The 16,666-nt window shown below is 39.0% G+C and overlaps 1 protein-coding gene across 8 annotated transcripts in view; it reads left to right on the forward strand.

Moving 5' to 3' along the window:
- tenm2a (teneurin transmembrane protein 2a) overlaps positions 1-16,666 on the forward strand; it is a 646,939-nt gene that overhangs the window by 558,131 nt on the left and 72,142 nt on the right. For all 8 annotated transcript variants that reach the window (XM_058798657.1, XM_058798659.1, XM_058798660.1 and 5 more), the window contains one exon: positions 6,082-6,319. In XM_058798657.1, the coding sequence (XP_058654640.1) occupies positions 6,082-6,319 (238 nt within the window). The remainder of the gene's footprint in view (positions 1-6,081; positions 6,320-16,666) is intronic.

A 16,666-nucleotide genomic window follows, 5' to 3' on the forward strand; every position in this document is an offset into this window, starting at 1 on the left:
CGGACATTTTTCATACTTGGTTTATAATTTATGCCATTGTCACCAAAACTATGATAACTTTTTCGGACACATTTAACTTTCGTTTCACCGAAGAAAAATTACAGAATTCTTATGGGGGGCGTTTTCCCCCACTCTACCTTATATACAAAAATTAAACAGTCCTTTTAAGTCGTAAATAATATTTTATATTATTTCTGCTTGTAATGTGTTTTTGATCAAATAAATGCAGTCTTAGCATAAGACATTCCTTTCGAAAACATTAAATAATCGTACCAACCCCATACCTTTTGAATTGCAGTATGTGTTTATTAATGATATGAAAGAGTGCTCACACAGAAGCTTCTAGAAGCTACTACTGAACAGCACCTGAGCTATTTGTTTAGTTTATCTAGTTACCCCCCAAACTTCCCAACAGGCATTTTGAGTTTTAATTATTTTGCTGTCCTTAAATGTTTCTGTGCATGTATATTTATGTGTGTGACTGTGGGTTTGTGTACACATCCTCAGGAGGGTGTTTGAGTGTGTATTGGCAGATGCTAAATGTCTCTCTGGGGTTAAGAGGTCGCCCCCCTCCCTCCACATTGAACATCTGTACACTGCCCTCTCTCACCCTGCACCTGGGCCCAAAATCAGGCCACGTCTCCCAGATTCACTGTTATAGCAGCATGCTGACGAGGACTTTTACTCCAGCCACAGGGATCGTGCCTCTAGAGGAGAAGAGGCATTCATCTTGTGGCCCCAGACAGCCATACATAGTGTTACAAACAAAAGTACCCTTAAACAGAAGTTAACAATGTCCAGACCTATTTCCAGCACACCTATAGAGCTAATGAGAGATGGCAACTAAACTTTACTTCACCTTAGCACTGCAGAATCACTTTTATAGTTATATTCTGCAAACTTGGAAGAAACAAAATGTACGAGAGAGTGGGGTAAGATGTGTCAGAGGTAAATTGTGTCACCCCTTTAATCTAGAATTTAATTTAGTACAATTTTAGACGTTTCCATAGTTTTCATGTAAGTGTTCTATGTGACAGATAAAGTAAATTTTATATTAAGTATTATGTAAATTTGTTAAGTTCTAAAAGTATATATGATACTTGTTTCTGAATTGCCAGTGTTTAAAATTAATTAAATAATTCAGCCATGAATATCAAATAAAATGCAAATATCATAACCTGATATGCAGGAAATATTCTATTCAAATTCTGAAAATCTTCAAAATCTAATCATGCTTATCATGTTTATCATGTTTTCCTATGAAAACCCTTAAGACCCTTAAAATGCTTTGGTAAATCATACTTAAGACAAAAAATGTTTATTTATAATGTAAGAAGTCAAAATTGACGTCTAAATTATCTGATAAAAAAATCTAAATATTGACATAATTATAATTATGAGATAAAAAGGTTGATTATCTACCAAAGCATGTTTGTTTGTTTATTGTGTATACTTGCTTATTATTTCAGTTCATCTGAATATGTATTATTATTGTTACATAATTCATTTAATTTGTATCTCATGTCTCAATTATTTTATCCTTGCCTATGGGTTATTGAAAGGGATAGTTCACCCAAAAATAAATATTGTCCTTATTTACTCACCCCCATGTCATTATAGACATTTTTCACAATATATTTCATCACTCTGCGCTCACTGATCTCAGATCAGAGTCTGAGTCATCAGAGTGTATCACCCCTAGATAAAGCCATGGGACCGCTGAGTTCAGATCAGTCCTCAATGATCTTTAGACAGGGGGTCAGACCCCATCACCCACCCCACTGTGCCTGAGCACCATGATCTCTCCCAATTCCCAGCACTCAGGGACCGGCTTTACACTTATTCCATGTTTGATCCAGCACTGTTGCCATTGTAATACAGCGAGAAACAGCAGATTACATGGCCAGGCCAGCACTGATCCACTCTACTTCCACACACACACACACACACACACACACACACACTTGATCTGTTCTCCTTTGGTTGGATTTAGTTTGTAAGAACAAACTCTTGACGTTGTGTTTGTCAATTCACTTCGTTCATGAATTTAATCCCCCGCACATACACGTCCTTCTCTCGTAGTCCTTGGCACATGCACAGTCTTGTATTTAAAAAGAAAAGAAGAGGATAAGAGAAGAGAGAGAGAGCAAGAGGCTTTTTTACTGTCGCAGATTTAGCGTCTCACAGAGCAAACACTTGCTAAACAGAGGCCAAGCAAGCAGAAAACACAAAAGTCTTTGGTTACATCGTTAAAGAATAGAAGCTTGCTACAAATCTTATTTCCTGTGTACAAAGTAATACATTTGGATTTAGTTGTTTTACGGCGGATCACTGAGTCGGCCAGCGATTCAATGAACGAACCGTACAACATCAACTCTGCACTGGATATTAAAATCCAAAATATAGTGAAAACACTATTTAATAGCACAGTAACAAGATCGGCAGTTTAAGACATTAACTTGTAAGCACAAAACACAAGATCTTTTCAATATAAATAAGACTTTATTGGATAAACTTAAGACATGCAGACTAATCTAACACATGAACATACGCATTCACACATTCACACAAGTTGCAGAAAGAGAGAAATTGAGGAAAGGATAAGTTTAGAGAATGAAAAGGTGAAATCCCAAGTTTATAGCAATATGTGCAATTGCATATAGACCTGAACAACCATCAATCACTTAATTAACCCTCGCATTGAGTTTCTAAAATTTATATTAAATGCACCAGCTCAGCCAGAATCTGGAGTTGTATTACTTGCGTAGCCTTTGTGTTAAGGGATTCCCTTTTGTTGTCACCTTTGCAGAAAGGGGGTTTCCCAAGGTTGCCGATTGGCTGAATCGTTCGTAGTGAAGTCTTGGGCGTTGGCTGAAGATGTGGAGTTGGGCTGGTTGAAGTTTTGAGGCGGTCACAGACTCGAGTTGAACTCGTAGACAAAGCGTGGTGGCAAAAACTTAAAGGGTTACTCCACCCCAAAATGAAAATTTTGTCATTAATCACTTACCCCCATGTCGTTCCAAACCCGTGAAAGCTTTGTTCGTCTTCGAAACAGAATTTAAGATATTTTGGATGAAAACCGGGAGGTTTGTGACTGTCCCATTGACTGCCAAGTAAATTACACTGTCAAGGTCCAGAAAAGTATGACAGACATTATCAGAATACTCCATCTGCCATCAGTGGTTCAATCATAACATTATGAAGCGACGAGAATACTTTTTGTACAGAAATAAAACAAAAATAAAGACTTTATTCAACAATTAGGCACCGTAACGCCTCCTCTGTGTCACCGTAGTGCCATTTTGGAAAGCATCCGATGGACGCAAAATGTGTACACTCTTCTGTGTCAGCCGCGACACAGGGATGTGCTTACGATTGAACCACTGATGGCAGATGGAGTATTCTGACGATGTGTTTCATACTTTTCTGGACCTTGACAGTGTAATTTACTTGGCAGTCAATGGGACAGTCACAAACCTCCCGGTTTTCATCCAAAATATCGTAAATTGTGTTTCGAAGACGAACAAAGCTTTTACGGGTTTGGAACGACATGGGGGTAAGTGATCAATGACAAAATTTTAATTTTGGGGTGGAGTAACCCTTTAACTCAGAACACGAAACTCACAACAGAAAAGAAAATAAACTAAAGTGAAAGAAAGAAAGGATGTAACGAGACTAGATGGTTTTTCTTCTCATCATGACTAAGTAGCAGCTGGCGTACTGGCCGAAGCACGCTGGAACAACGCTCAAATAACGCAAAAAGTGATGACAAAAAGCATGGCTAAAAAGCCGACAAGGCAGAAAGCTAGAAGCTAAAAGCATGTTTGATGGTGTCCTGAGTTTTTAAACTCGGCTTTTGGACACATCCCAACTGATGTCTTGACCAAGATACTGTCTTAGCTTGGGGTGTTGCTCTGTTTCTCCTCCCAATAAATAAATCAACAGGTTGTCTGGTCAGTCACATGGTCCGAATTTTCCTGCTCTTGCAGAGGATAATTTTGGACATGATTTCTATAACCAGAATATGATACATTTGACAAATTATTGATTGGAAGAAGCATTTCAAGCTAGAATTGTCACACACATACATACCAAACATGAATATAAACCCTTAAGGTATTCAATAGTTATTAAAAAGACATACACAATGAGTGATTAGAACATGATAGTCAAGTGTGTGGGTTACATACATAATATGGAGTTATGCATAGAAATGATTAGTTGCTCATAAGTCCTTTTAAGATAATTTTAGGTGCATATGGAAAAGGCAGTTTCTGTGCCATTCTGTGGACGTGAGAATATGTTCTGTGAAGACCAAAGAGGTTAAAAGGTCTCATAAAGAATTTCAGTCTGGTTCTTGTCCTGGGTGGGGGAACCCACCCAACAAAGTCTCTACTAATGATTTTGGTTATGATGTGCTGTCTTTGACCATCAATCTTGGTTATTTGCCCCAAATTTGACAATCTCCTTCATGAGTTAGAATTAGCAATAAGTGTTCCTTTTGTTTTAATGTTGCAAACTGTTCACTGAAAGAATTGTTGGGTAGGCTTGCTTCAGACGGGCTGGCGCTAGGGATCTGATTAATGATGAACATCCTGTTGTCTTGGGCCTCTGTGGAATTTCGGCTCCTCATGTTTCGATGTTCTGATCGATTCTTAAATTGTCTGATTCGCTCTGATATCCTACATTTTTATTATTTATTTAATTTTTAAAGCTAACTGGTAGCCATTTGCAAAATTACACTACAAAAACGTTTACCATAGTGCTACCATTTTTTTTTAACCCTAACCCTTTTTCCTCTAGGAGTACTATGGTATACAGTACATAGTAAGTACCATGGTACTTTGCATTTTTTATTGCATTTTTTTTTTTACTCAATATTTTGACATCTTGTTTTCTAAAAAAAACCAAAAAAAAACCATACATTTTATATTTAAAACAAAAAAGTAACTGCTAACATGGTCAAAAAATAAACACTTCAAAACAAGACAACAAGAAAACAAGATTTTTCTTACCGCGCTGACACACATTTGTTCTTGTTTTAAGCAAAACTTCACTTAATTTTGGGTGAGGGTAGGTACATGATGGCAGAATTTTCATTTTGCGGTGTATCTTGATTTAAGAATTTTCAGATATTTGTATTGGAAAATAAGAGAAAAACACTAAGAAAATCACTTTAGCCCATCTGCTCGTACTGATCAGACTCCTGACAGCAATAGACAGGGGATCAGGCCGGGGAGCTCGCTCTCAGGCAACTGTCATGGATCAACAAGCATGAGATGGGCAGGCTGAGAAAATGGAAATGGTTTTGGGTGCTGGTGGGAAGAAAACTTGGATTGGGAGGTTCATCTTTATTGCATTACTCGTGTTTCATGGGAAAACATTATTAGGAGCATGTTTGATGCTTCTTGTCTGGCCTCCTCCCCGCTCTCTTTCAGTTTTCCTCTGATAGACAAGAGTAATAAATGTAACATGATAGAGAGATTTGTTTTCTTTTTGCTTTAAAATTACATGCCAGACGTTTCCCGAGCACCACAGGTTACCTCATACAAAGCAGCCCTGAAGTGAAGAGCCTCACACCGCAGTTGTGTCCGCGTACAAAGCGTTTCACAGTAAAAGAGTCAAACAGAGCCGGTGCTTCCTGCAGATTTATGCACCGAATTCAAGCTGCATTAAGGATTACACTGAGCCAAACAACGTCAATTAATGCTGCTTCATGAGGTACGAAAACACAGCATCCAGCAACGCCGGCGCAGCTCAAAAAGAGAAGACAGGAGTTTCCTGTCTGACAAGCGTCTTAACAAGCTGGGTGGTTGAGTGTTTTAGGGGCTTCCTGCCGCCTCGGAACGTCTGCATGTGAATTCGGAAAGAAAGAATAACAACACAAACAGCTTTGGCAGGCTGTCATCACCGAGAGCGTCCTTTCGTCCCTGATTTGATGTTTATTCTGATTGCACTTTACCCTCACAGTGCCGTTATTGCGTTCGCATTTCCTGCATCGCTTAACACAGTTTTTGACATTGCCAATTGATAATTGATTGACAGGCTGATAAAAGGGTTTTTCAATCATTTTTTCCCCAGGAGCTCCAAACCATCACAGCCAGTCCACCCTGCGGCCGCCCATCCCTCCACCACACAACCACCAGACGCTGTCCCACCACCAGTCCTCTGCCAACTCGCTCAACCGCAACACACTGAGCGGCCGCCGCAACCCCATCCATGCCCCTCCGTCCGCCCCGGGCGAAGGGCCCACCACACCCGAGTCAGTGCAGCTGCAGGACAGCTGGGTGCTCAACAGCAACGTCCCGTTGGAGACCAGGTCAGTGACCACTTTTTTGCACACAACACATCTGGAGAGTGCGTTTCTCAAAAGCAGCTGTGGTCGGAAGTTCAGTCGTTACCAACAGAATGTAACAGAACTTGTGAGCATAATTGGCTAACGATGCTTTTGGGAAATGCAGCCCTGTATAATTAAGAAATTAGCAATCAGTAACTTACACTTTAGGCACAATGTGAGACTCCTGAAACACTGTTTCCAGTCAGTTTGGAGAACCGAATTTAACTGTCGTATAAATGGAAATAAATGACAGTTTTGCATTCAGGAAATTTCACTGTCACACAGTGAAAAACACAGTGGTTAGAGACACATTTCTCACAGAAAGGAGCATTTAAATAGCAGGTTATATCCTAATTCTGACAAAACAATCTCTTTGTGCCCCCCAGGGAGCAAGATTATTGAGTGCAATGTGACAGAAATTGTGTCTCAATCCAAAGAGTTGTTTTTATTAAAATTCTAGGAGTGTTATTAGTTGGGTGGAAGCAATTTTGGTGTTTTGACAGGTCTAGTCATTTCAAAACTTTTTTAATCTATTTCTGCATTTAATTATGTAATTTTATAAAATTGCAGAAGTAAATAAATAGGTAAAAATGTGTTTTAAATGTAAAAACTCATTTGAAAACAGTGCCTAGTTCTGCATGTATTTCCGTAATTATAGACTATAATATTACAATATATAATATATAATCAAAAGTTTTTTTTATTTATTTATTTTTTTTTTTAAAGAAGTCTCTAATATATGTTCTCCAAAGCTGCTTTTACTTGATTGATAATGCAGTAAAAAAAAAAAAAAAAAAAAGTAATTTTCTCCTGTGATTGAGCCATTACTTCAGTCTTCAGTCTCACGTGATCCTTTAGAAATCATTCTAATATGCTGATTTGCTACTCAAGAAACATTTCTTTTTTATAAATGTAGAAAGCAATTTTTTACATTATGAATGTATTTAGTATTTATTAATGTGCCCTTGCTGAGTTCTTTTCTTGAACTTTTGAACAGTAGTGTATATTGGGGTAGTCATTTTGACCTATTATCTCTATATTTCTGTGCTTGCAAAATATTTAGTACTATGGTATTTTACTTTCACGCTCAATAAATAAACATACACTTGTGTGTGATTACAGATCACGCATGCACACTGTATTATGCATGCAGGGCTTTTAGAGTATTAGCATTCATATTTCCCTCAAATACAAATGCTCTATCTCTCATGCGTACACATTCACTCACCCCTGTGCCTCAGCTTTCTCATTCACACACTCTCTCTCTCTCTTTCTTTCTCTGTACGTTTCTCCTGCTGGGCAGAGGGTCACCTCCTCTGTTCCCAGATCAGAGAAGCAGCATACCCGCATGCACTATTCATGAGGCCGGGCTGCATGTTTAATTCACCAGGACAGGTCTCAGGCCTGTTGGAAGTGCAGGTTCCTTACTGGCTGTAATTAAAGCAAGGCTGATAGGCTGTCCTGTATGTCAGCATGGGCCATGCAGCTCTCAGACATGAGTGCTTTGGGACTGCTGTGTACAGGATTGGAGAGTGACAAGGTTTTGTTCAGTTCAGGGTCACCCTGTGACGCATACAGACACTGACAATATGCCTGTGACCTCCGGTGTTAATTGTCTGCTGTGTTTGATTGGCTTCTTTGTGCTGCTGATTATGTGGACACGCCTATCGGCACCTTCCTCATCAGAATTTACCCAAAAGATGTTTCGTGTGGTCTGTGTCAGGGCTTTTTAATCTTTACAGATCCAGAGGCCTCCCTCCAGCCAGACTCTGAGCCAAAATAGGTACTCCCAGTATTAAAATGCTAATTTTCTCTGTAACACTTTATAATAACGTTCATTAAGAACGTTAAACTTATTATAAAATGCAAATAGATCTTTATTTAGAAATTGGTTAACAAAAATGCCATCCAAATTTCAGTTCTTTATGTTTTATTTATTTTCTACATGGACCCCCTGGAATGCCCTCAGGACCCCCTGAAGGTTGAAAACTCTTGAGTTTCCAGTGGGGAAAATGATAAACAGCTACAATGTACGATATAATGTTATATCAGAGCAGAGTTTAGTTCATGATCTTGCCATTAAAAATTGTTTATAATTGTTTAGAATTAAGATATTTGTAAATGCAATTTATTAAGCTTCATTATTTCAAACAGTTTATGCTCATATGCTAATAAATACAATTTGTGCCGTATTTAATTATTCACTCTCACATTTCACTGGATTTTAATTTGAATTAACGCTACACCTCAAAGCATATTTAATTATTTACACACACACACACACACTAACCTTTTTTTGGATATTAAAGAAATCTCTTATGCTCTTTTCAGCAGATTAGAATGATTTCTGAAGGATCATATGACACTGAAGACTGGAGTAATGATGCTGAAAATTCAGCTTTGTCATCACATGAATAAATTACATTTTAAAACACCGTATATTCCAATAGAAAGCAGTTATATTAAGTTGTAACAATATTTCACAACAATACTACTGTAATTTTAATTCATAGATGCAAGTCTTGATGAGCATACGAGACTTCTTTCAAAAACTTAAAAAATATAAATTATTCCAAGCTTGAGTCTGTATTTATGTGTATGTATGTATCTATATGTATATTACTATTTATAAATTAATAAATTCATCTACAAATGAAGTTGTTTATAATATCGCTCCAAAAAGCCTATGTTAAGCAGCACTAAACCTGACAGGTGACAAATGATGATATTTCTTAAACTATTCTCGTGGAGAAACTCCAGTGGATTCCAGCATTGCATTCCGTCCTTCGGTTCTCTGCGCTGTCGTCATAAATCACTGGAATTTGCCAATGTGTGTAATATCTATCGGCTTTATGGCTGGGTAATATTTAGACAGCTAACTGGCACTGGATAATTGTCACACAATCCTTCCTCATTTGCTCACAAAATTATGAAGCGGCCCTAAAATGAAGGCCCGATGTTCGTGGAAGCTCAGGTGTGTTAGAATGGGCTCCTGTACTAAAGCCATCAGGACTACCCAGCAGCACTAAGCCTGCCATCTGCTGAGACAGAACCACACTCCCCACACCAATCCAAACCTCACCAAGCCAGGAAGCTGGCCCAAACTCTGGCCCCTCTCCCCATTCCCCTGCTAGCAGGCCCCGCCCCTCTCACTGCAGCTTTTTAATTGGGGTTCTGTCAATGCAGATGGGCCACCTGTCACACACACGCACATGCACGTGTAATTCACAAACTCATTTCCAATATATTCACATTCATTAACTGCATTACTCATCGCATTTGCGGAGGCTCTGAAGTGTGGCCAGCATGCGTGATATAGAGAACTGACGAGTGCAGATTGGACCACCAGCAGACCACCCAGGATCTGTGCTGGCATTGACCAGCATCACACACACCATTCCTGGGCAACAGGCGGGTTTTTGGGCCTTCTCAGTGGAATCCTGCAAGTGTCTGTTCACTTCACTATGGTCACAAGTGTTAACCTCAGAGACAGTGATCCACAGGCTCTTTTACATGTCCTTTCATTATGTGCTAAAGAAATAGTTCACCCCAAAATTAAAACACTGTCATTCTTTACCCACCTTCATGTTGTAAAATAAAACAAAAAAAGACAAAACAGCATATGGGCATTGTATTCAGATAATTTAAATGTTTAAATAATGGTCAAATTAAAAGTTAAAAACTCGTAATATACTCTGGAAGTGGATTAGAGTGGATTAAAAAAACTTAAAAAAAATGAATTCATTATGAGAATAACTGTTTTAAAATAAGCTATATTTTGAGAATAGTTTCCTTTCCCCCCTCAAGATTTAAGGCATTTTGTCCTGAGAATAAACTCAAGAAATAATGGGGAAAATATTAAAGTTAATGTCACCATATTCCTAGAATAAACATTAAACTTTGAAATTAACATTTTGGTATAACTAGATTAAAATTCAATTTTGAATTTAAACTTGTTTTCATATTACAAATTATATTAGTGTCATGTTTGTATGTTGTTGAGTAAAATAATAATGCATAAAATTCTCAGTTTAATTTTGAGGTACAGTAGGTGCAGTAGCAAAAGCAATCTGTTTAATTCTGATGCCCCATTTATGCTGTTTATTACCTTAATTTTATCTCTGGAGGTTTGCGGTCCAGTTTTCTCCCAAATTTGCTGGGTAAATTTCAATTTTCATTGAAAATAAATAAATTCCAGTCACGTGGTTTTTTTTTGTTTGTTTGTTTTTTTGCAAGTAACTGTCAGGGTAAACACCCCTCGATGGGTGGAAAATGGTCATGTTAAGGTAAATTAAGATAAGTTTGTGGTGCAAGAAATCTTGACAATTGTTATAAGTTGACTTCAGGGGTGAAATAATGATCCCTATAAGAATATAAAAGGCAATTTGAAATGAAATGAAATATGTAATAAAAAAATCAAAAGTTCCTGACATATTATGCTTAAAAGGGACCCAGCACATTAAGTAGCTGAATAGATCAGAGATGTGTTCAGCTGTGTAAATAGCACAGAATGTCACATGGACAGACAGATGATCAGTTCCTCAGTGTGTGGAGATGGAGGCTCGAGGAGTCTGTGTCTGCAGAGGCTCATCTCCTCTCGCCTCTGGGTCACACAGCACTAAGCCGACACACTAAAGTTAATAGGCCTATTTTTATTTTTGTATCAACAGCAACAGAGAGAGCATTTTCACACACTGCCTGCCTTTCCCTCTACAGGAGAAAAACACTGACCTAATCCACCTCTGCAGTTTTATAAACTAAAGAGAGAAAGTTTGGAGGAAAATCTCCAGCCTTGTGATGCAACAGCAGCCTCCTGTGATGCCATGCTCGTGAGAGTTTCAGGGGAAGCTTTTGGTCTGCACTTTTCTAGTTACTTTTTCATGGGCAAATAAGTTCATTTGTGAGTGGTGCACTGTGCAGTGTATAGTCAGTTGGGAGCTGGGAATGACATGAGTTCCCATAGGATGAACGAATCATTTCTCTTCACTTCATGTTTTTCTTTATCTCCTGTTTGTTTTGTTTGTTTTGATTTTTAATTTTTGTTTTTGTTTTTGTTTGTTTTGTAACATTGCTCCATGTCTAATTCTGAATCCATTGTGTTTTATTTCAAACTCTTTTTCTTCTTTCTTCTTTTTTGCCAATAAAATGCAGTTTATTGCACTTCAACGTGGACTCTCGCATGAGTCAATGCTAAATGCCACCTGTCTCGATGGTTCAGCATCATATCTCGCTAGCACTGATGACATCCACGTTATTCTTGGACGTCCTCTTTTTGCGGTACCTTCTACTCTTCCATGCAATGTGATATTTGCAATCCTGTTTTTATCAATGCGAAGTACATGACCAAACCACTGGTGTTGTCTTTCATGTACTCTTTGCATGATCGTTTCTGTCTGATTAAGAGCCTTTCTGATGTCATCGTTTCTCATCTTGTCTATGATGCGAACTCCAAGTATTTTTCTAAGTGCTGCCATCTCAAATACAAGTATCTCGTGTATTTCAAACTCAGTAGGCTTTAATGCAAAGTGTGTAAATTGTGTTTGAAGTCTCTCTTACTCCTGTAGTGGTTAAAAAACCGAAGAGATAAGTTTACATGTGCAGCAGTTAGTTTATGTGATTAATTTGTGCCGTTTGTTTATATCAACATGCAAATGTACGACATGTATATATTTCTAACAATGAACAACTAAATTTAACATTCATCTCTCACATCAGTGATTATAACTTTGTGTCTAAAATGACCCCTGCTATAGAAGGCTAAGCACAAATAGAGACGTATGAGAATATAATCTCTCTGTGTGGCCATCCAGATGGTCCTGTGACTGAGAAAGAGTGAGTAGCATGACATTTAAAAGCAAAGAATATTTTTCTTTCTTGGAATTGGAGGTCATGCCTGTTTCTCTTTAGGTGGATGACTTTTAAAGGGGTTTAGATTGATTACCCTGCATATTCCACCTACAGATTAACACCCTGAGCCATTTAGACAGGAACACACATCTCCGTGTGTGTGTGTGTGTGTGTGTCCTCTATGTAAATTCTGTTATTTTATAGGTCAGGCCTTTCCTCCTAAAGTAGAAAAGCAAACCTTTCTCTGAGAGGTGCCTGCACAGCTGCCAGTACCGCAAGATTGATTGCCAAAGTATGCAGTTGTCAGACAGGTAGAGGGAGAGGAGAGAGACAAGCTGGGGGGAAAGGGGGAGGATCCAAGAGATTGCTTCGGCTGGGAAGGAGTGAGAGGGAGAGATCGGAAAACAAGGAGGAGGGTGGAATCGGTTTTCGGCAGCATAAATGACTGAAGATGGCTCGGTCCTGTGAAGGCTTATTTCCAATCATGAAGTAAGGCCTCTTCACCAGCTGATGCCTGCTTCAATTTTGTTCTCATCTCAGGACACCGTGAGCTGCTCTCCTCTCCTTCCATACAGACTCGTGCACACTCAAATTAGATTCTGAAGCAGGTCGCAATATCACAGTTGAGCCAAAGCAGAGGAGCGCTTTCACATGCACGGCGTGGGGGATGTTTTTGGAGGTGTGTGTTGTGGTTATAGCCCGGCTGGTGTTTGTTTTTGTGTGTGTTTGCAGCAGGGTCCTGTGTCAACTTCTTAAAGTGCAGTTTGGGTCCATGTGCCACAAGAGAATTTGATTTGTCTGTTTGTGCAGATATCAGAGATTCAATTTGACTTGTGCGATATGCTGTGCACACATTCACGGGTCCGTGAACTCCTTGAACCAGATGCCTCTGCGGTTATTTGATGTTGCAACATCCATTCTGCATCATTTCACCTCCATTGGCTATGGGCAATGTAATTTTTGACCTCAGAGGATGAGTCTTGTGTATGTTTAATTATAGCGCTTGCAGTCTCACTCATGATTTTTATCCTCTCACACTCTTCAGCACAACCACTTCATGCACAGACTTTACTCATATATTTTTAGCATTTCAGATAATTTGACTAGATGCAGCGATACAATACATTGTGGTAGATGTGTTTAAGTTTATTCAGAGTTTAGCATGAAAATCTCACGATGACTTAAAACATCCCATTTCACATACTTCTGCTAGCAGTAACTCATTAGGTGTATTTAAAGAATTATTTGTAAACTTGTTTCATTCCAAATCTCACTGACAATAAATATGTGGTCTGATTAGCAAAATGTCAGCCAAATTTCACAGGCAGGAAAGGTCCTGTAATGTATAGTCCACTGAAAGCGAGTTGAGGTTGAGAACCCAAGTGTAGTTTTATTGATAAATGTGAATCAAATTAAAACCGTGACATGGACTAGAATAGACTCGACTTGATCTGATCTGACCTTAACATTAACAGACTAGACAAAACAAAGTAATCAATACAATGAACCAATGACAAGCCAGAACTGAAATTCACCTGGCAAGACAATGTACCATTGAATACATGATGCATGAAGCCAAGGCATCACATGACAAGATCATGTGAGGGGCTCAGAGAATCACATGACAAAACAGTAGTCATTATTATGACAAACTTAAAAATAAAAGAAATGAAAACCTGAACATAAAACCTATAACACACACTGTTTATTTTCAGTAGTATAGTGAGGTAAGAAGCCAAATCCTTCAAATGTCAAACTGATGCAGTTCTGCATTTACATTTGGGATTTTTTTTGCCCTCGCGTGGTTCCAGTTCAGGTGGATTTCTATTCAAATCACTGGATTTCACCTGCAAAAATGCTGAACAACAGAAATTTTACAGCACCTTAATGATGTCACTGTATTATTTGCATAGTGAATTATGATTGGCCTTTATTGTATATTTTGTGGAAAGTTCTACTTTTGTCCATCATGAAAATGCATCGTTTGCATAGTTTACTTTTTTTTTTACACTTTTTTTTTCTCAGAAAAAGATGCAAGGAGAATTGTTGTGCAATTTGAGGATATAAATGCAGCTTTTATGGGAGAATAAACGCAGGAAAATTGTCCTAAAAGAAAATTGTTTGAATTCCCGAGCACAGGCTGAGAAGTGAACAATGCAAAACTCTGCTTCTCTCTGCGTCTTTTCTTTCTTTCCCTCTATTCTTCCCCCTCCCTCTTTCTCTTTCTCTCTCAGACTTCATCAGTGGTTGCCAAGGTATCTGTGTGGGGCAGATTTAAATTCTCAGCTGCGCTCCGAGGCCAATTTGTTATCCTAACGGGAGCCAATCAGAATACAGGTGCCCGCAGCTCGCTGAAGATTTATGGGCCCTCTCTCTGCTCGTGCCGCACGCAGATCAAATTCTGGATATGGTGCAGCAATCCCAGCAAACATAATTAGAAAAGTTTTTGGAGACCTTTGTTTTGGTGTTTAGACTACCCATCGCCCATAGTTGGATTGCAAGAGGAGAATGTGGAGAAAAGTAAAGTTTAACAAAACTGAACAAAATGTGATTCAGGTTAGGGAGAAACTTGTCTCGGTGAGCTGTCTGTTCTCATGCTGGGTGTTTTGGGATGTGGGTGTTCCAAAAAAGAAAAAGCAGTTAAAAAAGTATTTTACTCCTATTACAGCATATACATAGAGGTATTTCATGACTGCGGTCACTTACCTGTCTTGATAGGCGCTGATGTTGGTTATTTAAAGTGGAAAAGTGATGTATATAATGAGGGTGTCAATCAGAGGCGTGTGGGCAGCAAGTGTGAGATCAGACAGTTAAATGAGGGATAGATCTGGAAATGGAAAGTTAAAAATGAATAAATAAACACTGGTGTCTGACACTAACTACATGTTTGGTGATGAGGGGTCTTCTGGGGCTGTCACAACTAATGAGTGGCAGGGGCCGTTTCCAGCAATGCATATTTAACAGGGCTCAGTGACACACACACACACACACACATATAAAGTGAGAACACACACCTGTCCGACTGAGACGTGGTCATTAATCAGCTCTTGCACACGACACATACAATGACCTCAACAATGACTTCATCAGCGCCTGCAGAAAACTTACAGGAAGTACCTGAGCTTCTCCTTTCTTTGTCTCTTCTCTTCTCTTCTCTTCTCTTCTCTTCTCTTCTCTTCTCTTCTCTTCTCTTCTCTTCTCTTCTCTTCTTCTCTTCTCTTCTCTTCTCTTCTCTTCTCTTCTCTTCTCTTCTCTTCATCTTGTATCATCTTTCTCTTTGTCTTATTTTAACTTGTCTTGTCTCATTTTGTCCCATCTCAATAAGTATCTTGTCTCTCCTCATCTGTTCTTGTCTAATTTGATCTCCTTTCCTTTCCTCTCCTCCTCCCTTCTCTCATTTTCTCTAGTTCATTCGTTTCATCTTCTCTTCTTGTGTCCTCTTTAGTCTCCTCACTTTGGTTCATCTCTTCTTGTCTCATCTCCTCTCATATCAGCTCATTGTCTCATCATTTATTTGTCTCCTTTCATTTCTTTGCCTCTCCTCACTGACTTTTCTTGTCTTGACTCCTCAATTGTCTCTTTAGGTCTCCTTGATTCTCTTCGTTTCATGGTGTATCATTTTATGTATCTTCTCTCATCTGATATCCTCTAGTTCATTTAGCCCATTTCCTCTTCTCTTGTCCTATCTCCTATGTCCTTACCTCTTGATTCCTCTCATTTCTTTATTTTATCTCATCTCGTCTCATCTCTTCTGGTCTCACATCTCATCTCCTCCCAGCTCTTTTCCTCTTGTCATCTCACTTCTTGTCCTGACACCTCTTCTGTCTTCATCTTCTCTCCTCTGCTGTGCTCATCTCATATCATCAGGTCTCATCTCAACTCATCTCAAGCTTTTTTCTCCTCATCTAATCTCTTCTATTCAAGGGCCTTTGTTTCATCTTTGTTTTCTCTTGTCCTGTTTCCAATGTCCTCATCTCGTCTCCTCACATTTCCTTATTTCCTTGCTTATTTCCTCTTATGTCATCTCCTAGGTTGTCTTCTTTCCACATTTTCCATCATTCCTTGTCTCCTCTCAGCTCTTCTCCTCTTGTCATCTCACCCCCCTTTATCTCCTCTTCTCTCATTTCTTGTCTCTTCATCTGGCTTCATATTGTTTTGTCTCCTCTCAATTCTTTTCCTCTCCTTCTCTTGTTGTTCTGTCCTCCTCTCACTTCCTGTCTCCCAGTAAATAAGTCAGGTTCCTCCCTCAGATCATTATGTCTCTGGTTTATCAGTCCCTGTGGACTTTAAAAAGTGCAAAACTGCCATTGTCTCCAGACTGTCCTCTGCATAACCCCACCCTGTCAGCACTCCTTTTTTGGGCTCAATCTGGCCTCTCTTTATTTCCTGTCCGCCCCCTGGTCTGGCCTCATCTCTCTCTCTCTCGCTCTCTCTCACGTCCCCATCATCTCAGTTGGCTTCAACTCTTCCCCAGATTCCCTC

The sequence above is a fragment of the Onychostoma macrolepis genome, chromosome 14 (assembly GCF_012432095.1).
Source record: "Onychostoma macrolepis isolate SWU-2019 chromosome 14, ASM1243209v1, whole genome shotgun sequence".
Lineage (NCBI taxonomy): Eukaryota > Metazoa > Chordata > Actinopteri > Cypriniformes > Cyprinidae > Onychostoma > Onychostoma macrolepis.